At 47.7% G+C, this 27,041-nt stretch overlaps 1 protein-coding gene across 1 annotated transcript; it reads left to right on the top strand.

Annotated features, from left to right (window-relative positions):
• Window positions 1–488: 488 nt before the first annotated feature.
• Window positions 489–21,399, top strand: ppp2r1ba (protein phosphatase 2, regulatory subunit A, beta a). The gene is made up of 15 exons (XM_035434498.1): window positions 489–646; window positions 4,877–4,967; window positions 5,234–5,334; window positions 6,548–6,780; window positions 7,497–7,644; window positions 7,795–7,950; window positions 9,445–9,559; window positions 9,663–9,733; window positions 11,652–11,786; window positions 15,096–15,269; window positions 16,201–16,261; window positions 18,351–18,505; window positions 18,622–18,764; window positions 19,040–19,131; window positions 19,663–21,399. The coding sequence occupies exons 1-15, from the start codon at window positions 569–571 to the stop codon at window positions 19,677–19,679; spliced, it is 1,770 nt and encodes a 589-aa protein (XP_035290389.1). The 5' UTR covers window positions 489–568; the 3' UTR covers window positions 19,680–21,399.
• The last annotated feature ends 5,642 nt before the right edge of the window (window positions 21,400–27,041 follow it).

Raw genomic sequence — 27,041 nt, 5'->3', positions numbered from 1 at the left:
GCTGACGGAGGACGGAAGTGGTAGAAACCAGGGGAGGCAAGCTGGTGGCCCTAATTATGATTACAAAAAAGCTCCCGACTAATATCGGAGCATCCAACAACTGATTGAAAATTGCACCATGCAGCTTTGCCATCCACTTTTCCAAAACCAAAATATTAAATAACTTTTTTAAATCTTTCATGTGAAGATGCTTTGATCAAACAGTGATTTGATGTCATCAGCACAAAGGACAGTAACAATAGAAACAACGCCACACTAATAGCTATGATTGCAGGAAAAAAATATTACTAAACAAAATAATGATAAACAATAGGGACAAAAATACTTACAAGCAACATATTCTTTTTGGTAATTTGAATTTGTGGTCGAATGTTACAGGTGCAGAGACAAAAACCAACCTTACTCAAGTCTGCACTGCTTGCAAGTAGCATCGCTTTTCCAACGCCTTTCGCTCATCCAATACAATACATTGCCATTGACCAATCATCGCAGCGCTGCTACCGTCCCTGTTCTCTCCGACAAGAAACCCCGTAGCGGGACCAGGCGGAAGCCGCAAATCTTATCCAAAATGGCGGGAGCTGATGGAGACGACTCTCTCTACCCTATCGCAGTGCTCATTGACGAGCTACGGAACGAAGATGTCCAGGTAAACGACAAAAACGATTTACACAAGTTTTGCGTGGATACGGGTTTATTTGTCACATCAAATGGTCAAATTTCGTTGGGTTAAATACTATCGTTACAGCAAAGGCCTATTACAGAAATCAAAGCCGGTTAACGTTAGCAATAAAGCTAGCTGGATGGCTTGCTGACTAATACCGGCTAGAAACCCTAATATGATTGTGAGATGGTGTCTTCTGTTACTTTGGTTGAAGTACGACACGCTGTGGGTTCTTTGTTTACTTGTGTTTTAATCGTGGGTATATAAACGGCACGTAATCGAATGAATGGTGCTCATCGAAGGGACGGTTTTAACTGGGCTAGCCAACGTTGGTTCGGTTGGCTAATCGATTCTGTGTGGGTTAGCTAGGAAGCACAGTGATTACGTTGGTGAAGCTCTGGAGGCCGTAGCTAGTTATCAATCTGCTATTGTTAACAAGGATGCTAACGAAAGACATTTGGACCAGGCCGTTAACAAACTAATTTTAATTAGATTTTAATTATAGTGATTATGATTGTAACATCGCCGTTGCAGGTAATGTTACCTAACATTGATGTCACTGCTCTGCTTGACATCCATTCATGTCTTATCGATCGCTATATTTGGATAGGTATCGTCCTATATTAAATTTAATCAATTGTTGCCATCTACGGGACCAACGTCTATAACTTACGTCACTAGTTGGCAAGCTGCACCTGACCCTCTATTATGTTGATGTGCAAATTTTCAACATCACGTTTGACTGAAAACATACCCACTGCAATAGTGTCGATATAATCTAGCTAGCTTTACTTCGTGCGACTAGCTGACATGGCTACCTTTTATTGTTTGATATTAAAGAAAATTTACGAAGTAGCCTAATTTGAGTACTGCGGTGGATTGTCTTGCCTGAAGTGCAAATTCCACATTAGATGGTAATTAATGAACAACTTCACTTGACTCTACCATGTGCACTAGCCAGTATTTTTATGTATTGTCTTTTAAACTTGTTGAACTGAAGTAGTTATTGTATTGACTTTCATTGCAACATCAGATCTTCTATGCACGCAGCGTATGTCACACTGAAGCAAAATGACAACATTTAAAGCCAAAAGGTCACCAATTGTCTTCCCTGAACTTTTCACCATTATAGTCTGGAGTGTTCCTTTTCTAACACATTGTAAAATATTAATTATGTATGTGCACAGTCGCTGTTTACCACCAATGGTTGAGTTAAGGTGCAATTTAGTGTTTTCTTCCATAACACTGCCCTCTTCCTTCATGCAGCTAGCTCCTGGCTATATAATGGCCTAGCCTAGCTTCATTGATGTTTTGCTGCTCTGCCCTTTTCACTGTGGCTAGAATATTTCCATTTTTCTTTGGTTAAAAAACAAACAAATTCACCCTAGAGGGGAATGCTTTACCATGAGATGATACACTGCCCATCCTGATATAGGGTTTGTGATGCAATATTCCCATGGTGCTGTGCAAAACTAAATTATGTTGAATGAGTGGAAGAAAAGCAACCCAGGGCTCAACTTTTTTGATTTATTAAATGTAACTAGAATATAAATTCAAATCAGTGCCATTTGTCACTGATTTTTATAAACAATAAAATAGTTTGTTTTAGAGGTAAAACAAAGATTTTGGCAGTTCTACATACGGGCATGTCCATTTTGTCAACAATTAACACCTGTGTTTAAAAACCAAGTGCTTAAATATGCATAGCCTAATAATGTAAGCTACAAAATCAAGTCAAATAGTTTTTACGAGACGATTTTAGTCTCAGCCGTGTGGTACGTGTGGTACCCCAGCGTTAGTGACCTCAGCGTGACCCCTCAGTAAGGGAACGTGGGAACACAAAAGGTTGGATAAACCGGTAAGATTAAAATAAGCATGGCGCCTGACGCAGCTTGACAATGTGAATATGCAGAATTGAATTCATAAATCTTTTTTTTTTCTTGTTTCACAATGAGGTGAAAATGTAGACAACCGGGACACTTTCTGTGCCGCTGATATATTTTTCATGGTTTCCCCAGGTATCGTTAGCGGAGGTGTTCCACCTCCACTAACATCAGAGAAAAATCTGTAACACCTCAGACTCACATCTCCGTAATCCTATATTGAACCTTTCAATAAATGGTTCTGTGCTGTTGGCATTGTGTAGTTGTGTGTTCTATAGGTGAGGTGTTGGCTGTACCGTGTAGGTGAGGTGTTGGCTATACCGTGCGAATACCACTGCTCACTGCTTCATGCCATTGCTGCTTACCCTGTGAGGCACTTCCCCGTCCGCTATTGTCCTTTGGGAAACCCTGTTTTTCTTTGTGAGATTCAATATTACAATATTTTGCCTCATGCCTATTAATGCCTGATGTGGAGTGAAGACTTGGCTAGAGATTGTTGTAAAAATCAACCATGGAATGGTTAGTCCTGTATACAGATAGCTGGTAACCTGCTTTCACTTCAGGAATGAGCCAAGGAGTCTTATTCCAAAGTTGTTGGCTGATTGTCCTCCATACATTATGCTGACTATGTAGTGTACTTGTCAGTTGCACATTGGTGTAAGCTATGTGTGTGGAGAGTGAGTCATTACTTCAGGGGACTCTGTTGCAGGTGATTGATCAAGTCTTAGTTATACCATCTTCACTTACTGTACAGACTCTCAGTGATTTATGGATGTTGGTTTAATTTCCCCAGGCATATTTCAGGCGTAACGAATTCAGTCGCCATTTGTTGCAGACGATCTGTAATGTCTTGTCATTTTGAGACTTCTCTATGATGTTAAATGATTACAGTATTCATTATTACAATTGCTGTGCGGACAGTTTTATGCTCTCATTGCAGAGCGACCGGTTGTCTCTGGTAGACAGACAGATTCATGAGGAATCTCGGGTCTTGAGACGCCGGCATCCCCAAATTGACCAGTGCTGGCTTAAGGGGCGGGATTTCATTTACTGTAGCCCACTGGTCCTCACTGGATTCTGTTGTTACTCAACTTTTGTTACTCAAGAGCTGCAGGGTCTGCTGGCTTTCATTGTTACTCAGAACTTGAGTACCACAGTAACCGATCAGTTAAAGCAGTTGATTATACAGTTAACTCGGGTCACCTGGTTTGCTTGGGCCTGAATCAATTTCTGATCTTAAGGTGAAAGCAAAAGCCACTAGACTCACTGTTGGAGGGTCACTGCTGTTGCCCAGTATAACTCTGGTGTCTTCCATCACATTGGAAAGGGAAATTGTGCTGGTGTTCAGGGTGAACAGTCTCTGGGATGTTGGAACAGTGTGGCTGAGGCAAACTGGCACGCACCTGTAGTCTCTGACTAATAGGTTGTTATCTCTGAATCATCAATGTAAACAGTAAAAATAGGCTTTCCGGTAGAGCACATCATCATTGTTGCAACAGTGGGTTTAGGTGTATAAATCTGCAAGTCATTAGGCCTTCAGCTCAGGTAGTTTCGTCAGTGGTGTAACATATATATATATATATATGAATTAATTAAAATAAAATCTGCAATTATTTCTGTAGTGAGAAGCTGATGCTGCAGGGTGTACTGGGGAGACCAGTGTTTATTTTCAGCAACGGAAAGGATCTGCAGACGCACTGATGTGGGAACTGCTGGTGGGCGGGTATTATAGCTAATCGGTTGCCATGGCAGCCTCTATGAGAACTGCGTTTCCAGCTGTAAATGCATGTTCTCTCGGTACCCTGTAGAGCTTCTGATGCTTCACGCACCTTAATTTACTCCAAAAAAAGCGCTGGGAAATGTTTCAGTGACAGCATACCTACAAAATGAAATCCGCCATTACTGTTCCAGCATATTACCTAATGGAGAAGGGCGCGTCCGGGAGATTCGCGGCTGATGGCTGGATGCGTTTGCTACAGTAATTGTGGTTAATCGGCCATGGTTTTGACCTGTAGCCCACGAGTTAGGTTAAGGTTCGAAAGTTTTCTAACCACAGCCCCGTAGTTCCCGCTCATACTGACAACTTGGGCTGTAGATCAAATGAGTCTGATATTGCTGTAGCATCATATGCGTTTCTTGCCTGAGCATATTTGTGGAGAGACGCAGAGGCTCTTCAGCTCATAACAGTGGGTACAGTCACAGCTCTTCTGGGCCCAAATCTGGTCTTAACTGTAGAGGGAGTCCTGAGAGCCGGGCTGTGAACGTATTATTCTCTGTCTTAAATAGTCTCCCTGTCTCAGCATTAACACTGCCTGTTCTGTCCCCTCCACAGCTCCGGCTGAACAGCATAAAGAAGCTGTCCACCATCGCCCTGGCCCTGGGCGTAGAGAGGACCCGCACAGAACTCCTCCCCTTCCTGACCGGTACGTCCCTGCGGAGACAGACCCTTCCCCCCCCCCCCCTTCTGTTCCACCTGCAGTACCCCTCCGCCTCCTGCGCAGGCTATTTTAGGTTGAATGAATGGCAACCTGTGACGAATGACTCGTGTTCTGTGTCTCATAGCTGTGTAGGAGAGGAGGATGCGTTGTGTGGTATGTTATTCGTCATGTCGCTTGTCGGGTAAGTGCTACACTGCTTTATCGCAGCCGTTTTAATACCGCGTGCTCCTGTCATGTTTGTCCCTCCGCAGACACCATCTACGATGAGGACGAGGTGCTCCTCGCCCTGGCAGAGCAGCTGGGGAACTTCACCATGCTGGTGGGAGGTCCCGAGTATGTGCACTGCCTGCTGGTAAGCTTGCGTCCTGCCCCCCACACGTCACGTCTCCAGCCCAAAATTTCATCATCCCTTGTCGGGCCTACTTGTGCGAGCAGCGGCGAGATACTGTTGATCCAATGGCGCACCTGTGCTACACAGATTCCCTCTGAAATGACATCCAATTAATTGGTCATACCCCATGCTCAGTGAGTCTACACTGGTGTTATTTCATCCTGGAGGTCTGATTCTTTTTAAAACTGGAGTACATGGGCCAAATAATTTTCATGCAACAGTGCATGAACAAGATCTTGTACATGTGTGTAAGTACATGGTGGACCAGGTAGATATCTTGTAATATTAACTATTATTAATTGTGTACATAGCTATTCTGAGACTTGGCTGTGGAAGACCTTAACACTTACCAAATATATTCCCAACTGAATTCCCAAATGTTTTATCAATTATTTCCAAGTTCACACATAGCATAAAAGGCAAATCTTCACCCTCTCTGTTATCGCACTACCCATGGTCAGTGTTATTTTAGATACAAAGGTGTAATAATCTGGAATAATTATCATAGCATTGCCTCTGAATCCTTATTTTTTACAATTCCAAAAATATTTTTTCTGATTAATCCAAGCAACAAAATCGCACTTGCACAGACACACTCATGCACTCATTCACGCACATACTTACACGCTAACGCACTATTGTTTTTTTATCTTATTCATTTTACTGTATTGTCTTTGTTAGTTTTTTTTTCTTCTTTCCTTTGTTTTGTCTTGTGTTTGTTTATTAGTTATTCTGTTTATACTGATGAGTAAAGCCCCATATCAGCCCCTCTGGGTTTCTAGCCTCATCCTGCATGGTCTATGTTCATGTTTACATTTTGAACATGTCAAGTCCTCTGATTTAGAACTGTGTGCGAATAAAAATAAACTAATTTCTGTCATAGGAAATGCATTTGTTTTTGTATTTTTAAAAGATCGTTATTTTCATTGATCAATGGCCCTGAGTGCATTCATCCCTGCTTTTTGACCCCCCACGCCAACACTTGAATGGCACTGGCTACGCAGTGTCCACAGAAGCAAACTGGAGTTGATTCATAGAACAGTGCTGCCAACAAGAAATCAATTGGTCACAGGGGATAACGGAATCATTAAATACAAGACAAAGTGCCTGATGCAGTAAAATTCAGGCTTTGCAGTGCTGACTGTGTCGTCCTCCCCCCCCCCCCCCCCTTCAGCCCCCCCTGGAGAGCCTGGCCACCGTGGAGGAGACGGTGGTGCGGGACAAGGCCGTGGAGTCCCTGCGCAAGATCTCCCACGAGCACTCCCCCGTGGACCTGGAGGTGCACTTCGAGCCCCTGGTGAAGAGGCTGGCCAGCGGGGACTGGTTCACCTCCCGCACCTCCGCCTGCGGCCTGTTCAGCGTCTGCTACCCCCGCGTCTCCAGCACCGTCAAGGCCGAGATCCGCCAGTGCGTGCCCCTCCTCCTCTCCCTGCGCTCTGCACGTGACTGTTTATAGTGCTGTCCTTCCCCCTGCCTCCACACCTCACTGCCATGCAGCGTTTCAACCAATAGAATGAGGGGAAGAATGCTCCGCCCACCTTTGGATTGTACTTAGGTCATGTCTAACTTTAGACTGTTATGTCATTCATTGATAATGTGTTTTCAGGTGATTTCTTTGGAGAGCTTTTGATGTGCCTACCAAAAACACACTTGCGTATTGTGATAAGACTGTAATATACTGTATAGGGGTTAAAATTAGGCTCGGTAGTATATTCTGGGTGTAGACACCCCTAATATGACATTATTCATTTATCTGATGGTCTGACTATTGTGGCTAATGTGTTTTCTAACAAAGCTAAATAATTAAATGTGTCTGCCAAAAACAGCTTTCACTTGGTTGCTAGTTTGGTTGGGCGGCTGTCTTAGTCATAATGCGTTTCGTTATCAAAGCGGATTTGATCATTCCTGAGGTCTGTTTTGATTGTGATATCCGGTACTGCTGGCAAGCTGAGCAGAGCTCGTTTTTCAGGCATCCCCATCGCTCCAGAGGCTTCGATGTGCTGAATACCTAGTTCTAGCCGTCAGCTTTTTAGTTCCGTGTCCTGGACGAAGTCGCTGTGGGCGGGGGCCGAGTGGGCGTGGCCCTGAGGGAGTTTCCTAATTGGGTTTTCTCCGGCCCGTAGGCACTTCCGAACCCTGTGCTCGGACGACACCCCCATGGTGCGCCGGGCCGCCGCCTCCAAGCTGGGCGAGTTCGCCAAAGTCCTGGAGCTGGACTACGTCAAGAGCGACATCATTTCCCTCTTCACCGCCCTGGCCTCCGACGAGCAGGTAAACGCTTTGAGTGGGCGGGGCCGTTCCAGCTTGGCCCCACTGGAGCCTCAGGGAAATGGAGCATGCTTAATACATTTTAATTTCAGTGTATTTTATCGATAGCTGCACACTGACGCGGACTTGTTCCCCTGTCCCGTCCCCACGCAGGACTCTGTGCGCCTGCTGGCTGTGGAGGCGTGCGTCAGCATCGCCACCCTGCTGCCCCAGGAGGACCTGGAGACGCTGGTGATGCCCACCCTGCGCCAGGCCGCCGAGGACAAGTCCTGGAGGGTCCGCTACATGGTGGCCGACAAGTTCTCCGAGGTGAGGGGTAGGGAGGGGACCGGCGGTGACTGCACACAAACTGTCATTTGCGTAATCCATAGCGCAGGTATACAGACTCTTCATAAGGTTTCCTTTGTCTTCGTTTCCTTATTGGCGTCACTAGTACGCAAAGGGGACGGGGACGGGGGGGGCACACGGTCTTTTCCCTTCCCCCGACTGAGCCCTGGGCCTGCCGGGGCCCGGGGTCCGGGGCCAGCGCTGCTGCAGGAGCCCAGCGTGGGGAAGATGTTCTCTCACCCTCTGCATCAGTCAGCTCCATGATCCTCCTTTGTGAACCATTAAACCCTGCAGTACCGTTTGTCCAAGCAGGCTCAAGGCTATGACCCTTCAGCCCACCTGACCTGGAATACTTAATGCATACAGTTCAAAGTACTCATTCAGCTATTTACTATACGTTTTGTTTCTTTCTGTATTGTGCATATTCATTAGACAGCGTTGTTCAGGGAGACTGGCATCGCAGCAGCTAATACAATGAGGCAGTTGGACATATGCGAAAGGAATCCAGGCTAATTACCTTGCTGACGAGCACAGCAGTAGTAACAGGGATGTTGACCTTTAACCTTCTGTTCACACGGCGAGCCTCAGGAACGCCGCACAAACGCAGCGTTTCCCGAGGTCGATCACGCAGCCGAGCGCCGTCGGTGACGATTACTCACCCCCCCCCCCGACACCCCGCCGCTGTCGCGCGCGGAAGGCGTTGGCTTGCGTCAGGGGCGCCGAACCTGTGCGTTCCGCGCCGCGGTGATGGGTAACCATGGAAACCCTGATCACTTTGTTTGTCCGCGTTATTATTGGCAATCTGTGCGGCTGGGTGAATGTTCCCCGGTGAGACGGGGAAGAAGCCGTCTGCTTCCTGTCTTGTTAAGCCTCTGGTCCACGTCACCGCTGCGTCGAGTGGGCATAGCATTTTAACGCCGCCTATGTGAAACGTAACAGAAAGCAAAAAGAAAGAAAGAAATCAGTAGTTTGTGAGTCACTGTAAACTTTTGATGGCATTATTTTCAGAGGAATGACGCGCGCACGCTAAGGATTATACCTTATTTGGACGTGTCTAATGTTTTTAACCTCTCCGGTTCTAAATTACCTCCAGTCCCCTCTCACCCTTCACAAACAGCCAGGCTGCCTTGATAACCGTGGTTTTCTTTGACTGATGTATTGACGCGCGTTCAGGCTGGCAGTTCTTTCCTTCTGCTAAGTGCTGCATAGGCTGCAGTTAGCTGCCAGACAGGCGTGAAAAGCGAAGGGATTTCATTTGTGGGTGGTGTCGATGTTCTGTTTTTGGCCAGAGTTTTCAATGCGCACATATTACGCAGGGTATTGGAAATATGCTGACCGGTTCTCCATGTCTGTCGGTTCCGTGGAAGACATTGAGAATGGACATGATTCCCATTAGGCCTGTGTGCTAGGGGATGCAAGGGTAACCAGTGTCGGTGCCGGACCATTACTTACCATTCTGTATCCCTGTTTGTGCAGCTCCAGAAAGCTGTGGGGCCAGAGATCACCAAGAACGACCTGGTTCCGGCCTTCCAGAACCTTCTGAAGGACTGCGAGGCGGAGGTCCGGGCCGCCGCCGCCAACAAGGTGAAAGGTGAGTGACGAGCCGCAGCGTTTCGGGCCCCCTCGGCCCCCTCGGCCGCGACCCCGTCCGGCAGCAGAGTCTTTCGCTGACGCGCGTGTCTGTGTCCCCTCAGAGTTCTGTGAGAATTTACCAGAGGACAGCAAAGAGACCATCATCATGAGCCACATTCTCCCCTGTGTGAAGGTGAGAGGCCCCGCCCCCTTCTTCCTGCCAGTCTCCTTCAGCTCCGCCCTCTTCGTCACTTATCACTTGCTATCCATGTTGGATCATAGCCTGTGTCGCACTTGTTTTATTGTGATGCGGGATGTGTCATCTCAACACTTATTCATACTGAATAAAAACTAAATTGTTTTTGTTTTTGTAGAAAAGCATTCAAGCTTGAAATATTAATCTGATTTTGAGTAGGAATGCTGTATGTGCACCTGCAATGCATTCTGGGTAGGTCCAGCTATAACCAGGCCCTGTGGGGCCCCCTCTCTTGAACTTCGTCTAATTGAAAAGCTGTAGAATTTAAGGAAGCAGCTGTCACGGTTGAAGCTGTGTGTGCAGAATGAACTGGCATGACTTTGAGGAGTGCTTTCTTGGCTGGTTTTTGAGTGATCTTTGACACTTGGCACAAAGCCACTCGGGCCATTTCCCCCAGCTAGTTTACCTGCGGCCAATCGTGCGCTGTCTCCCTTGACACGCCATTGCTTTGACTGCAGGTTGAGTAACCGTGGGAGACTGAAAGGGCACCTGGGACTGCCCTGCAGAAATGATCTCCGGCTTGCTGTTGTATCCGTGTTACATGTAACGTGCATGACTGACGTGAGCTGGAAATGTTTATTTTTCCTCCTGTCACCACCGATCTAAATGTTCAGTGTATTGAACTTCTGCGCAGAACTGTCTTAAATTTCCTGAAATTCTTTTTAATGTTGCCCTTGTTCTCCAGTTTTATGAAGATGGATGAAAATGAAATCCGTGAAGGATCTGTTGGTCTCATTTTGAGCCTCCGTTATATTCAAGGGGATTTAAAAATGATGTATTTAGTCCTCTTAAATATGGAATGCATGACTGTGTTTGAAATGAAAATGTATATAAAGGAGATTTGGCATGTAAAAATGCGCACTTTCTGTTCATAAGAACTAACGGTGCCAAACTGATGTGTTTCTGGGGTGCCACATTGGCCGTGGTCCAATTGGTGGTGCAGAATTGCGGTAGGATTTGACTGTAGCTCATGAATGAGGGTTACGCCTGGGTCGGACCTGTCCGGCCTGTTCAGCTGAGAATGAGCTCACGGCACGCCGTTGCCACGCTTGTCCTCTTCATCCCGAGAAGTTTGAGCCAGACAGAAATCTGGGTGCCAAGGCAACCCGTACGAGTGTCATATTTACCTTGACAACATGTACTGCTGACATGCATGAACCAGAAACCGCCGGGCGGTTTTTCCTGGGAATGCCTTCCAGGCTCGGTCCAGGTTGTGTAAACCCGCTCCTCTGCTGCTCGCAGCCCACGGCTGGCTGGTGAATGCACGCGGTACGCAGGGCTTAAGGGGAGGATCATGTCGTCTTTGGGACTCGTAATGAGGTTTTCCAGGCATTCGCGGAATGAGTCAGCTGTTCTCCAGTGAGGACGGTCACCTCAGGTTGCCAGTCCCTCTCTGCCTGAGCAAACTGCTGTCTGCCCCGTTTCACCCTGAGCTTCGCGCTCAACTTTGCCCCTGGGAGCGGACAGCAGAGGGCGCCGTTGAGTTGGGGATTTTTGAGTAGTTCCGTAGACCTGGAGCCAAGCGACTGCTTTTTGTTCTACCTTATCTTTTACAGTTGTCCTAATTTAATCGGTAAATCTTGGTGAGCCCTCTGGATATTTTAAGAAGCTGTCTTTGAACTTTTATCTCACTTCATGGTATTCCTTTATGCAACTTTTTAAAGAGAGATGTACGTTTTGATTTTGGTAGAATGACATCATCTTTTGTGTTTTGTGAGACGTATTTGTCAGTTAGCATTGGACCTCATCATTAAACTGATGCTGTGTGTGCGTACATGTGTTTGTGTGCGGGTGGGTGGCATTGCTGATGGGTGGGTGTGTTTGGGAGCGTTCTCATTCTCCCTTTCTCTGACAGGAGCTGGTATCGGACACAAACCAACACGTGAAATCCGCCCTGGCCTCTGTCATCATGGGCCTCTCCACCATCCTGGGGAAGGACAACACCATAGAGCACCTGCTCCCGCTCTTCCTGGCCCAGCTGAAGGACGAGGTGAGCCGCTGCTCCTCCCTGAGCTCCTCACTGCTCCTGCCCTGCCCCGCCCCACCCGCCATGCCCCGCCTGGCCTGCCCCGCCCACCCTACCTCGCCCGCCCTGCCCCGCCCACCCTACCTCGCCCACTTTCCCAGGTGCCTCGATGGCTCTGGACCCTCTCAGCGCTACTTATTCTGTCTTCCCGTGGTCGTGCTAATGCAGAGTATTCTCATAGCCTCGCCTGTTTGGATGTGCTTCTCTGTGGTTTGACATGTATCCAGTTTGTGTATAATTATGTGTTGTTTGAGGTCGCAGACTCTTCGAGAATACTTTTGAGAGGTATTCTGTTTAATGGTCATTGATCACAAAATGCTGCAGTGCATAATGTGATCATGCGATCCCCAAGTCTTCGCTGAAGAAAATGGACAATATCACCATGGAGAATATAATGGCAGAAAACACCAGGAGCGCATATACATTTGTATTCATGTGCCTGCAATTTAGATTTGGCCGTTGAGGACATGAAACGAATGACTCACCAGTATGGTTGGATTGCTGCAATGCCTGTCTGAAAACTGATGCAGGAGTATGTTGGATGAGACTGGCGTCAATCATGTGACAGTGGTTCTCTTTCCTCTGTGTGCCCAGGGCCTCCTGTTCAGTCCCGACTGAATGCTCTGTTTTTACAGGGGGTTCAGCGGGTCTAGCTCCAAGGGCCGCTCCGCGCGATGTTCTTGTTGGGCAGTGAGGGGCTTGATTAAACCCCCCTCCCCTCTTCCCCCCGTCATTCGGTGGTTTTTTAAGCAAAAAAATTTAAATTTGAAAGGCCGCGGCCCGCTTGATTTCCAAGGAGGCGGCAGCCTTCAAGTGTCCCAAAGGCAGCAGGGGAAAAATTAGCAGCTCTATAGAGAGCCCAGGTGCCGGGCCGCGGCTGGCTGACGCACAGGAAGGGGAGGCCGGCCCCTCGCGCCGCGCCGCGCCGCGCCGCGCCCCGCCCCGCTCCAGACCCCGCCGAGGCCCCGTCGTTTCATCCTGCCAGCCCGCGGCGCTGGGCATTAGCATATAAAACGCCCCGCCGCCCGACGCCAGCGCGGCTCGGACGGGCGCCCGTCTCTCCATTCAGACGCGCTTCTCTCATCCTCCGCAGGTGTTGCATTGCTCGCTTCACGTAGTACACACAACAAACACTTGGCAACGTCAGATGTGTATAGAAGACAGAATATTTTTATCCTTTCTTCATATCCTCAAGATGGTGCTTGACGGAGGAGCTCTATTGGACATGTTCCTTCTTCATTCATTTTTTATTCACAGCCGTGGCCAGAGGCATTATGTTTTTGGGTTCTCCGTCCGTCCATCCCGATTCTTGTAAACCTGATATCTCAGGAACACCTTGAGGGAATTTCTTCAAATTTGGCAGAAACGTCCACTTGGACTCAAGGATGAACTGATTAGATTTTGTCGGTCAAAAGTCAAGGTCACTGTGACCTCACAAACACGTTTTTGCCTTGGTTGGCGGAGGCATACAACCGCGAGGCGGTATTTCTAGTTCAAGGAAGGAAGCCGGGGCTTTTGCTCTGTATGGCGCTAAAGCACGCGGTGCTGCTTATAATTGTCTGGAGCATCAACTGGGGCAGGAGGGGTTTCGGTTGGTGAGGTGTCTTCTGCTCGCATGCCTGCCTCCCCAGCCCCCTGGGTCACCTGGGCAACAGCAGTTTGTCCGTGCGCACTGCACACGAGTCGTCTCGATTCGGCGCCTGCTGCACTGGCGCACTGCTTGAGATGACACATTTCAGAGGGGAGTGCACGCATCCCTGTGCCCAGTGAGGAACCCGCAAGGGTCAGCACGAACATGCAAACGGGCTGTCCAAAGTCTGTTGAAATTAAGGGTAAAAGAGAGAGAGAGAAGAAACCTTTCCTTCTGCCAAGGAACAGCTTCTGTTTTCTTGCACTTTTTAAGTGTTAATTGGAAGAGTTTGGCGGCGCCGCGGGAGGTGGCGGACTTGGCGATTTTAGCGACCGCGTTGAGCCGTGTCTCTGGAGGCTGTATGCTTCTGAGCCATGAAGCGCCCGCTCTTTGGAGACGGCTATGCTTGGGCCGTGCTGCGTTAGCTGCTCCCAGGGGAAACCGCGCATATGTCGGGTTGCGTTTGTAGTTGACCCTTCATATGACGAGCTGATGCTTGGCTGTCCAACGCTTTGAAAATGAAGCCCTGGAAAGCGATTAGTTTGGCGTATTGGGCCTGACACAGAATCAGTGGCTTTCACAAGGATCATTTATGAATGCTAGCGTAGTTCAGCCTGCAGAATAAAATCTACAGAATTGAGTGTTTAGGAAGCCATCTCATAAGGGCTGTGGGCTTGGCATTTGATTGGTGCTTACTGCTAAAAATCTTCTTTTATTGTTCAAGAAAAGTGAATGGTAATTTAAAATTTGTTCAAATTTTCTGCTATTACATGTTAATAAAATGTATAATTATGTTCCAGTTTTAATTTTCCCATTAAACCTGTCACTAAATAGCTTAATTGCGCTATGCCATAACAGAAATAATGACAACAATATCTTGAAGTTTTGTTAAAATAAAACCAGGGAAGATCATAACAATACCAGTGATGCTGTTCACAGCAATATAATGACTCTGTAAATCAACTGTTGCTCACATGCAAGAAAGAATTATAACGCTTGAGTCCCTCATTAATTTACAACAATGTCATGGCTTACTTAAACTAAACTGACCGAGCTGAAATAATTGTGTGCCGCTGGAGGGTTAGTAGGGTAGTTGCTGCTTGCGTATTCTCCAGGCGACTTTCTCCTTGGTTATTATTTTGTCTCCAGTGGCATAGAACCCATGATATTTCTAAATGACACTGCTGAGGTGCGGTGGAGTTTCAGTTGTTCTTGGCTCCTCCATTTGGAATGTACAGCCTACAGATAGCTTGACCGACACATTAACTTTCTTTTTAGGCTACAGTGTACTCTCCAGACAAAACAATAACATGGCTTGTTCTTTATCAGTCTCTTTGATATTGAGCGTTACTATGTGCGCGACACAGATGAGCGCGGTGTGCAATTAGGCTTCTTATTTCACCTAGACAACGGGATTACAAATTCGCAATTACATATACAAAATGTAAACGTTTTCTGAGATTCCAGCAAGTTTGATTATCGAACGAAAGTGACAGCCCTACTTCATATGTACGACTGAAAAGAACAAATCTTAATAAAAGTGTTAATTTCATATAAGCAGTTATAATGCTTAGTGTAGCATGACCACTACAGGGATTACAGGGATGTTTATGCCCTCCCCCCACTTCTGTGACGCCCTGCAGTGCCCGGAGGTGCGCCTCAACATCATCTCCAACCTGGACTGCGTGAACGAGGTGATCGGGATCCGCCAGCTGTCTCAGTCCCTCCTGCCCGCCATCGTGGAGCTGGCCGAGGACGCCAAGTGGAGGGTCCGGCTGGCCATCATCGAGTACATGCCACTGCTGGCGGGGCAGCTGGTGAGTCTCCGCCCCCTTCGCCTCCCCAGACCCGCCCCAAAACCATTTAAATCCCGGGTTCCTTTCCACATCTCCCAGATTGGTGAAGCCTGGTCAAGGCTAGGCCATCCCCAGCACTGCAGTGTCCTCTGTCCCATGTAAAGGCTGCTGGCTGCCACAGCGGGCCTCCTAAAAGCATGCAGCCGGCCGCGGCGTCTGTTCACTCCGCGGTCCGTCGGCGAGCCGTGGGGGCTCTGCTCATGGCTACACATCGCCCAGAGGAGTGTGCAGCTCATACCCGATCGCCTGGCAAAGCTTTATCGCGATGTGGCGCAGATTAAAGGGTGTAGACCCAAGTGTGTCTGGCCGTGCTCTTGCATGGTATTATTACATAGATTCACTGTGCTCAACGTGCGCTCAAAACGCACGTACAGAAGGGTGTGCATCTGTGTGTTTCTCTCTGACACGGCTCATTTATTTTGGTTAAAGGACCTTGATCAGGGCATCAGGTCGTCTTATGAGCTCAGCCTTTCAGCCTTTGACTGAAGACTTGGCAAATAAGTCCACACCTGGCCCGCAGAAAGAGGGTGGAAGGTGTCTTCACATCTACCATCTCAGAGAAAGCATCACAAATGCTTTTTAGTATGAGATATGATGCATGGTCTCATACGCGTGTATTGGGTGCATCTGCTTGGCTGTGGTGGGCTTGGTTTGTCATTCCGTGTGTGAGAGTGCGCTGGCCAGCCGGCCGTCTTCAGTTCTGAGCAACGGCAGTCTGACCAGATGGAGTGTAACGCGATCACAGCGATGACAAGGTTGTAAAGCCCTGATGAAATGCTGTTTGCAGGGCAGCCTGATGCCACCTAAAGGGTCAGTGGGTCAGTTAATCCCCCCCCCCCCCCCCCCCCTCCCCAAACACACACGCGCCGCTAACTCTGTCCTCCTCTTACAGGGTGTGGAGTTCTTCGACGAGAAGCTGAACTCCCTCTGCATGGCGTGGCTGGTGGACCACGGTGAGTGTTTTTATCTGGGATGAATCGGTTACATTGTTGGGGAGTTGAGGAAGGCAGGTAGTAAAACAGCGAGTACACTTCTTAATGGATGATTAGGGCTCACGTCCGCATAGCCTGCGTCTCACCATCTCTTGGGCAGGGTGTGATCATCCCCCCCCCCCCCCCCCCCCCCCCCCCCACACTCCGGCAGTGTTTGGGTTGCCACCTCACGCCCTCGGTGGCTGGACCCCTGTTCTGTTGAAGGGGCCCATCTCTGCTGAGTGGGAGGGGCCAGGCTCTGGCAGAGACGTGCTGAGTTGGCGGAATGCTGGCAGAGAGGGCGGAGCTAGCAGACGTGCGGTGTGATATGTAGGTCGTCTCCGTGGCCGACGGGCTCCGATGGCGCTTGCGAACGGGGGGGGGGGGGGAGTGCGCTGAGCGCAGCTGTAATCGGAGACATACCCGTTCTCACACCATGGGGGGAGGGGGGAGGGGGGGAACCAGGTGATCCTGCATGTGTTATGCTGCACGGCTGCATTGGGGGGGGGGTTGGCATGGGGGGGGCGACAGGGCTGGTAGGAAGTTAGGAAGTGAATCTGTTCTGTTCATAATTTGGAAAAAATCTAGAACAATTTTTTTTTTAATTTTTAAAAAATTTTATTTCCCTCGAATAGAAACTCAGTCAATGCCGTCAGTTGAAAATCTGCTCTTGGTTTCGTTGACGCGACAGCTTTAGGAGCTTGGTGACGGTCTGGTGGTGGCGATGGCATGAAAGGCACGTTTGCTCAGGAAGCGGTGCACAGGAACTGCTGAGCACCTCCCAGGCTTGTGGCTGCAGTGGCTTTCTCTGTTTCTCTGTGTGGATGAGTAGCTGTGGTTCTACCTGCGTACGGTACAGGCGTCTGGCCCTGTCATTTCTAACGGGCCTTCCCTACTTCACTGCTGTCTTATAAATGTGCATAATAATCAGTTCAGTAACTGGGTGAAATACCTGTGTGGCCTGTAGGGATTTGGAAGGCGTGGCTCTCCTTTGTAGTTGTTCCACAAGCATTCTTTATCGGGGCCCCTCGTTAGAGCTTCCACGTGATTGGGGGAAAAATGCAGTGTGCGCTCACGTGGCCTTACAACTGATTGGCTGTCATATCATCACCCAATAGATAAAGGAGTTTTTTTCCCTCCTTACTGAAAACATTTCCTAGCTGAACCAGCAGAGTTCTGGTCAAAGCAGCTCTGATCAGCACTGACCCCAGATTTGCCCCCAGACTGTTTGTAAACAGTCTCTAAGAGGCTGTGTGCTGTGGCTTTAATGGGCCCCCGGACTCTGCCCTGAGCAGGTGTCCCCAGTGCCCCTGGCAGATGGATGGGCCCTAGTGGAACTTTGTTATTAAATGTTTGTGCCAGGCCACTGTCACACCCTACCCCCCCCCCCCCATCCCTAACCGCAGCACCCTGCCTATAAAATGTGACCTCCTAAAATGTGAGGACAGCAGGGGTAGCAGCTTTTGGTTTTAATGAGAGAGTGTCCTGTCCAAGCCACGAGAGGGCAAGTATGTTTCTGTGTGTAGTTGTATGTTGTAATTGCACGCGTGCGCGCGTGTGTGGGGGGTATGTTGTATATGCATGTGTGTGTGGTTGTATGTTGTGTATGTATGTGTGTGTGTGTGTGGTTGTATGTTTCTGCGCGTGCATGCGGTTGTGAAGAGCATGATGGGTAGATGTGCTGTTACTGGCTCACTCTCTTGGGCGCAGCAGGTGACTCCTGCCCTGTCGGAAAGGCTTCACCTGTGTAATTCTCTCCAGAGCGCCCAGGCGCTTAATCTGACGGAGCATGTGCTGCGAGCCGGGCCCTGATATGCAGGTGCTTGGCTTTCGCAGAAACATTGAGGGGTACAGGTTTTGGGGGGCGGGGCAAGATTGGTTGTAGAAGGATACATCGATGTGAACAAATGTTTTCCCTCCAACCGCTTACTGTGAGCACAGGGCCATGAGCAGCAGTAGGATTACATCAGTAGGGCCCAGCTTACCACTAACACCAAGAGAATAAGGGGATTTTAAGAAGGGCAAAGAGGAGAGAAGAATGATCATATCAAAACATCATGCTGTCTTTCAGTGTATGCCATCCGGGAGGCGGCCACCTGTAACTTGATGAAGCTGGTGGAGAAGTTTGGAGCAGAGTGGGCCCAGAACACCATCGTTCCCAAGGTGCTGGGGATGTCCAACGACCCCAACTACCTGCACAGAATGACCACCCTCTTCTGCATCAACGTGAGTCCCGCGGCCGTCCCTTACGCATCGAGCGCACACGGCTTTCAGCAGGGCCCTTTTACAGTCTCCTGCGCAGGCGGCAGATCCTGGAGCTGTTTTTTTGGGTTTTGTTACAGTCCCTGTCTGAAGCCTGCGGGCAGGAGATCACTACCAAGCAGATGCTCCCAGTCGTCCTCAAGATGTCCAACGACCAGGTGGCCAACGTGCGCTTCAACGTGGCCAAGTCCCTGCAGAAGATTGGCCCGGTCCTCGACAGCAAGTACGCATCCCGACCCCCGACCCCTGACCCCTGAGCTCTTGGCCACCACTGAGCTCTTATAGTAGCTTCTGTATGAAATCCACTTTGATTATTATTACCTAATAAACCTGTACAGTGCTAATGGTAGTTTACTAGTTATGGGGAAAATACTGGAAAAACTGCAAGGAGCTGCCTGTCCCATGGGGCAGGCAAGAGGGGAGGGGCTTCTCCTGCTAAGTTTTAGGGTGGTAAGGTAAGCGGGAAGGGTGGAGCCTGACGTGTCATGTGACCCACAGCGCTCTGCAGACAGAGGTGAAACCCGTGCTGGAGAAGCTGGCCAACGATCAGGACATGGACGTGAAATACTTCGCCCAGGAAGCCATAAGCGGTATGTCTCCGGCTGAGCCACGGATCGTTCCATTATTCCAGCGAGAGGGAGACTCGGGCTGAGCCACGGATCATTCCATTATTCCAGCGAGAGGGGGGGATTGCTGATCGATTACACGGATCAGAGTTTGAATGCTGAAGGGAAGAAACGCCGTGCAAGTTGTTTCTCATTAGTGTGGGGGAGGACTAAAGAACCTCATATAGCAGATTTATTCCCATGTTGATCACAGTGAACAAAGTGGAGCTTTAAAACCAGGGTGTGGTCAGTTATTGTTATATTTGATCATGGGAACTTCTGGATCCTCTCAAACTTTTGCAAATGTACATCTCCAGTATAATAGCAATCCCACCTGAGCCAGATGTAATCCTTGCACTTGTATTAAATTTCACACATCTCTCCCTTCCCTTCTCCCCCTTTTGGCTATCTCTATCTCTCTCTCACTCCTCCTCTCTCTCTCTCTCTCTCTCCCATCCTTCTCTGTCTGTATCCCTCCGTTTCTCCCTCCCTCCCTGTCTTGGTGTCTCTCCACAGTCCTCGCCCTGGCCTAATGGAGCACGTCTGCGAGTCTGAGCGCACAGCACCCCCCCCGAGACTCACCGCACCTGTATTTATTGATATCCAGGATCAACCGACTGCTTGTAGGGAAACCATGGAGCTGTGAAAGGTTCCTTTCTGCTTGGGTGGCTGTAGATGTTTAGGGGACGCATCGGTGTACACGCTGTAAATTCTGCTGCTTTCATTCAGAAACATCCTAGATCCTTTTAACGCAAAATACCGTGGACAGTCTCTCTTTCTCACACACACACACGCTCACGCACGCACGCACACACACACACACACACGTTCACGCACGCACGCACACGTAATGGGAGAATGGCGAATTTGTGATCCATGTAATGGTTGGGTGCTTATAACAGGCCACCAGTCGCTGATTTGAGAGTGGTTCGCTCTGCAGTAACATAAAATGAATAAAATACTTTGTTTGGAATCAGTCAGTGATTGACAGCATGTTGTAGCTCCTCCCACTCGGGAGATTCAGGGAGCCTCATTCCCCCATTAGAGAGATGCCGCCACACACAAAGGCACACACACACACCCTGACCCATTCACTGGTCCTGGCTACAGAAGCATGTGATGGTTTCTGTGCCTTGTGTCTGTGCCTGTGACGGACACCTCTGCAGCTTTGGTTTTTCTCTTAGAGCTTTGCACTTGTCTCTGCAAGCAGAGAAACTTCTTTGACAGCTAGTAGCTGCCAGCACACAACAGATTGATCCCTTCCCTCCCCTAGCTCAGATCTGCTCTCACCCAAGGTGTGATAAGAAAGCTCCTGAGTATTTATGTGACTTTGTTCTGCAGATTCTTCCATCCCTCCCTAGGCACACGCACGCACACACGCACGCACACACACACGCACGCACACACACACAGCCCACCACTTTTCTGCATCAGTGCTGTGCTTTTGCGAGCCATTTGCAGCTAATAGCATCATGCCCCCCATGAAAGGACTTTCACACCTGGGACCATTGCAGTGCGTTGCTGCATTTCAGGGAGGTGAGGTGGGGGGGGGGGGGCTTTTATTTTTCCCAGTCTCCAGTATTGTAAATCGTTTTCTCCAGACCCCTTTCAGACTGACCACTGGGGCCACCTCTATACTCTGTGTAAACTTTGGTGTTCTTAGGTGGCACTGGCACCCAAATGCCTTGTTGCCTTGGTCCTTGCCAGGTGTGGAAAGCATTTGGTGGGTCCATCACACACTTTTAAAATTTATTTCCCCTCTGTGTGCGGATTTCTTTCTGTTATGTTTGCATGACTGCAGACGATCTGAGTTTTTAAAAACGGTCTCCCTTTTGGGATGTTCTGTCAGTTGGTCCTCTATACACATGAGGAGTGAGGACATGTGTAAGAGATGGACCCCCCCATCCCCCCCTTCCCCTTATCTGTGGCCAAGAGAACTAAAATTGATAGTACTGTCCTGGGGGTGTGGGGGTTATGGGTAATATCTCATTCAGGGTTCAGTGGGGTAGTAGTCATTGCCCTCTTTATGAATGAAATAAAACTAGCCTGCTTGCTGCCCCTGTCCTGACACATTCCCCACCCACATTTGATAGTTCTGACTTTTCACATTGAATGTTCTGTGTCATTAGAATGTGCTTCGGTTTTGTATTGAATAATGCCTCCTCCACCAACTTCCCAAAGATGGGACACTACTACTACTATTACTTCTGTGTATGAAGAGGGAAATCTAATAAAGTAATACTTACATGGTGATACCGTTTGAAGGTTTTGCTTCATTGTTGAGGGATCTCTCTTGTACACATGCACACACACACACACACACACACACACGTAAAGAATAAAATGTCTGTAATAACAGCCACTGCAGAGTGTCCCTCATCTGAGGATGATATAACGAGGACAAGCTGCCAGTAACAGGGGCCTCTTGGAATGTTCAGCCCAACTGATCCTGGGTCAGCCAATCCAGCCTCGCCCTTGAGGTATAACCCAGTTCTGGGCTTGTTTCTGAGCGTATTCAGTTGACAGGTTGTCTGGGTTTCCAGCTCCCTGCTGTTTTGGAAGCAGCATGAGCTCTTAATTAGTGTTCAGAGGTTTGTTTGTAATAATATTCAGCCGCCAGCCAATGAAAACAAATCTCTTTGTGAGGTAACTGGAATGAGGCTGTGTGGGCCCCACTGGGTGGAGCTGTAGTGTGTTACTGACCAACTGATTTGTTTTTTTGCCATGCCCCACAATATATTTTGATTGGCTCATGTGAGTTAGTGATTGAAAGCGCTTCACAGCCGCCTGAATAGATACAAGGATCATGGCAACCAGATTCATCCCATCTGTGAGAGCTGTCCTGTCTCAGCAGAGGCAACAGGCAGACTGAAATCTCAAATTTTGGCCACTGATTGTGAAGAATATGCTAGCCCTCTCAGAATTACCTAAAGTACATTACGTGCTTCTGGTAGCATGGCTAGTTTTGAGAAAACAATTGTCAGATGTTTCACCTGAATATCAGTACTTAGTCATTTACTTGTAGTTCAAAAGTTGCTCCTTCACTTCCTTCCTTCCTGAGGCCTTCACTGGAATCTGTTCCTGGATGCTTGGGAGAATGGGCTCCAATTGGTGTAAAATGACCACACAGGTGTGTCCACTCAGGGAGGGCACTAATAAAAGCAATAGAATATTTTTAAGTGATCATGGCTGCTATGGTTCATGCGGGCAGTGATTCACTGTAGTAGCCACAGCGTGCTGCTCAAGAGATTTATGGGTGGACGGAGGAATGAACGGATCAGGCGGAACTGATCCCACCCTGTGAGGTTGGTGCAACTTGTCCCATCAATATTACACTCTAAGGAGCTTGTCAGAAGGTCACCTCTAAATCATTTATTTTACTGCATCCTTCAGGAATCAATTGGTATTTCCATTCCAGTCTGAAGTTTTACCTCCCATATTGAGCAATTGTGAGAGGGGATAGCTACATCAATATAAATAAAGGTCGTTCGGGGGAAACGTTGACTTCCAGCTTGTGATTGTGGTAGTTTTGAAGTAATTTAAGGGTAAAGCGATGTCAAGAAACATGACGTTATGTACTTGTTGTGAAGGTGAAAGAGGGCACGTTCACAGCTGGGCTGAAAGTCAAAATTGCTGTATAAAACACAAAACTGTTGCCTAAGTGATAAATACTCCATTTCAGCGGTAGAGGGGAGGGAAGGAGTGATTATTACATCAGGAGTTTTCTGTAGGACAGCAGAGAGACGCTCACTTCCGTACTCTGGAGAATAAATGCTGTGGAAAGCCCCACCTCCATTTTTGTGGCCTAACAGTGTGTTACTAGGGGAGTAACATGCCATTAATCAGAAAAAACGAACCAACAAATTTGCTAACATTGCTAAACCAGACTAGATCAAACTGGGCCTCCTACAAGTGCTTCCTGACCAGAATTTTAGAGTCACTTAAGGGCGCACTGGTAGAAATCTCAGCCTGAGGAAACTGCTGGACATGTTGAGCCCAGTTCATCCAAATGAACACTCTTAAGTTAATTCTTCTCAAGCTCCAGTTGTACACATATGCCTGTATGTTCGCTTGCATGCATAATTTGAACAATAATAGTCAGGTTAAATACTGATTACAATGGTCATTTTTTCTTAGGATTTTCTTCAGATGAATTTTCCACGTTGTTTTTGTGTATACATTTGATGATGAACTATCTCTGTATGCGCTGCGATACATGGTACCAAGAATTACCAAGAATCCTGTTCCTTTTGCAGGATGTGGTGTGGTGGCCTATTTCACAGTGAAACCCAGTGCTGTGGCATTTGTGTGTGTGTTTTGTTTATTTGTTTTGGCGGGTGGGGGGGAGGGTGGCAGAGCTTTCATCCCTCCGCAGGCTTTGTGGATCGCCATACCTACCTCAGAAAACAAACTCTCCCGGCAGGAGTCCGGTGTCTTGCTCTCGGGTTGGAAAAGGACGGCGCTTTTAGCCTGGGCGCTCGCAGACGCTCGCTATTGTTCCGTTGTTCTCGGCCCCTCCCGGCCGGTCGCACCTCGGTGTCTGGATCAGGCCGTGTGCCGGAACATCGCGGCTCACCTTTGTGCGGAGCGAAACATTCTGTTCCCACTCGTGGGCCTGATTTTCAGGGGGTGATCACGTGATCGGCTCCGCGCACCCAAGCCCGTGTTACAGCACACCCGCGACTCTTCCCCTTCCTGGGTTTCGGCCAGATCATTTCACCGCTTTGGTCAGCGAATTGCAGCTATTTATATAGCTTAGCTTCCTGCAGGGTCCACTGGTAGCACTCAAGTTTGTGTTGTGCTGACATCTGGAAATGCACTGTTACACTTTGTGGAACATGCAAAGGGTGAACCTGTGCTGCCATTAAATAAATAATGAGGAAATTGCTTTATATACATACATATATGCTTATGCAACTTTTAGCAACCCAAAAGAAAGTTTAATTCTTTCATACTTTAGCACAAGTACATACAGATGTGCAGTTTTAGAGTAATTTAAAAGTAAATGTTAATATTGTCTCACAAGTGAGTTTGTCAGTGACTGTTCTGAGAAATGGATAACCACTCTCTTTACTCTTATGAAACAATGTACAGCAGGAAACCAAAAATCCCCCCCCTCCCGCTCCCCCTCAGTTGGCCTATAATCCACTGACAGGATTGCTGGTCCATGCTGCAGAAAGACCAGAGAGTGACCTCGACAGGATTAAAGCTGGTGACAACCCTGTTATCATCTGGGCTGGAAACCAGCGTTGCAGTGTTCTACCAGACAGTCACCATGGTGACGGATGATGTCACTTGAATTACAGAATATAGCTGATGATTGAATAGTGTGTGCGTGTGTTTGTGTGCATTGATATACTCTATTCCCATCTTATTCGCAAATGGAAAACTGCAGGAACCTCCAAACATAAGTGTGCCTGTGGGGCATATTCCCAGTTGGAACTAACTGGAATTCTCCTAGCTAGGGACAATTCCTATGCGCTTGGCTGCCTTTTGTGGTATAGTTATAACTTTTGTTTGTCCTATGCTAATTATACCAGGAATTTTTCTGGGAGATGTAGTCTAAAAGTATAGTCCTTGCACTGGTTATCATCTGTGCCCACAGTATCCACATAATGCACTTCATAGGGTAGCTGTGTTCTTGAGAACCAAAGTGATAGTTGTAGTGTAGTGAAACCAGATTCTTGGGTCAACAATTAATTGCTTAATAAATGCGATTAATTGTGTGATTTTGTGCACAAATGATTCATCCACAAACCTCCAGAGAAAGGAGGTTTCTCAGTGAAGTTTCTGATGGAACTGTTATCCGTGAGAGATCAGTTATTCCCTGAGCTTGAGCCTTTTTGAATCTCAAATCATTGTCTTTTTTTCTTCACTCTTTTCTTTCTCAAGGTTGCAACCACAAAGTCTCAGGCCTTGAAAATGAGCCTCCTGTCTTTGTCTCTCCTTCACCACTTCACCCACATCTTAGCGATCTTTCTTCACAGTGGGCCAATGCTACAGGGACTCTCGAAAGGGAAGAAATGTCATTTGGACAGCTCACAAAGCACAAACAGTCTTTTAGGAGATGACCAGCTCACCAATGTCTTTCTGTATCTAACTATCCCAATTTGGTACAGTTCCAACCACACACACCCCAGACGTATGTAACTTTATCTTTTTTTCTAACTCTAACCCAAACACACACCCCCTGCCTACATCTGCTGGACAATCTCAGTGTTTATTTTCCCGACAAACTGTCTCCATCCAGACTCATTGATCTATCCACAACTGCATGCTTGCATGGGTGCCACCTCGTCTCCGCTTTTGGATCCGGTGCGAATAGACCGGTGCACAATAGATGCGGAAACCATGAAAAATGTTCAGTTTAGTGATCTCCCAGCAGCTGCTGGGTTTCATCTGGGGGGTCTGGATTACTGGGCATTAGGCTCATTCTGTAGTTGTACAGAGATGCACTTGAGGTGGTCTAACTGGGGACGTGCGGTATTTTACGGTGCCAGAACATTGCCCGTATGTCTGCAGAATATGTAGCATCATTGCATCTGCCTCACCACCCCACCCCCCCACCCCCATTCAGGTGCAGCTCTTGAGTCACCTCTAGCATGTGCACGCTTGCAAGAAGCTCTGCAGCTGGAGTGCATGCACTCCTCTGATGCAGGTGCCTGCAAGCCAGCGGCTACATCACTGCAGGCCACACAGTACTACAGGAGAGCTTGTGGCAATTGGTGGAGCGTGGAAAGCTGTGCTTAATTTCACCATACCCATGGTGGGATAAGGTCAGTTTTGTCTGTTACGTATTTCTAGTTGTAGCTGGCTAATACTAGCTCAGGCTCAGGCTCAGTGTTTGGTTGTCTAGGCTATAGGGCTGTGCTTGTGCCTGTTCTGACTGAGTCACTCGAGCGCTTCATATGGCCTTCACTGGGCATACGCAACACCTTTGTGAGCATTGTGCTTTTGTTTTGTGATGCATTTACAAGCTCTGTATTGTTCATGGCAGTTAAAAGTGTTATAACTGCCACGAATGATATGTTACGGATACACTATTTATGTGCATAGTTGATTTTTTTCATAACATGCACCACATCACAAGATGTAAGAAATCAAGGACAACGGCAGTTATACATGCCTTATAAAACAGTAAAACCATGTGAAGGTGTTAGGAATGCTTATGAATGTACATTCCATTAAGTTAAAATGAGCCTGATTACTGACTTGTAGTTGCGCATTATACTAAAATATATCAATATCAATGGAACGTAACACTACTGTGTGAATGGTTTTAAACGGTTTACCATTCTAAAGATGTGGTGTTTTGTCAGAACACAATGCACTTTCCCATGACTGGTCCATGTGACACATCTAGACCAATAACAGATGTGTGTGTCTTGTATCAGCAAAAATCTACGAGCACTAACTCCAGTTCGTGTGCTCTGGCCCACATATTTGGCTGTTTTTAGGGTTAAATTTGTATGAAATATAAAACACTTGTTTTCTCACAGTATGATGTATTTGCCCTCACCCCATGAATCTGCCACTTTTTTTATTTTATGAATCACCGTATGAATCACTGCTGTAGTATACTTAATTACAGTCTTTCTACTGCTTAGGAAAATATCACAAATGGCCTATCAAGGCACAATGTTATAAACATGGCTATTATTCAATGAAAAGCCTTTGCAATTCTGTAACTATAAAATATCAGAAAAGGTCTGAACAGATCTGAGGCAGAATGTAAAGTTATGAGAGCTCTGGAGGATAAAATGAGCTGTTGGACTGGCACAGTGGTACAAGGACACGCTCATGTAACTCGGTGATGGGTAAGGACTCCTGAAGAACAGGGCTGACCAGACCATCTCACAGTTCCACGCAAACATTTTACAACGTCACAATACGCA

The sequence above is a fragment of the Anguilla anguilla genome, chromosome 9 (assembly GCF_013347855.1).
Source record: "Anguilla anguilla isolate fAngAng1 chromosome 9, fAngAng1.pri, whole genome shotgun sequence".
NCBI classification, from domain to species: Eukaryota; Metazoa; Chordata; class Actinopteri; order Anguilliformes; family Anguillidae; genus Anguilla; species Anguilla anguilla.
The sequence above is the reverse complement of the archived record's forward strand: the minus strand, read 5'-3'. Positions and strand labels throughout refer to the sequence as shown.

Excerpts from the sequence above, each read along its gene's own strand:
- ppp2r1ba (XM_035434498.1), top strand. The coding sequence starts at position 569 with ATGGCGGGAGCTGATGGAGACGACTCTCTCTACCCTATCGCAGTGCTC. Across the intron at positions 6,781-7,496 it reads GTCAAGGCCGAGATCCGCCA|GCACTTCCGAACCCTGTGCT; the intron begins GTGCGTGCCCCT and ends TCCGGCCCGTAG. Across the intron at positions 9,734-11,651 it reads ACATTCTCCCCTGTGTGAAG|GAGCTGGTATCGGACACAAA; the intron begins GTGAGAGGCCCC and ends TTTCTCTGACAG.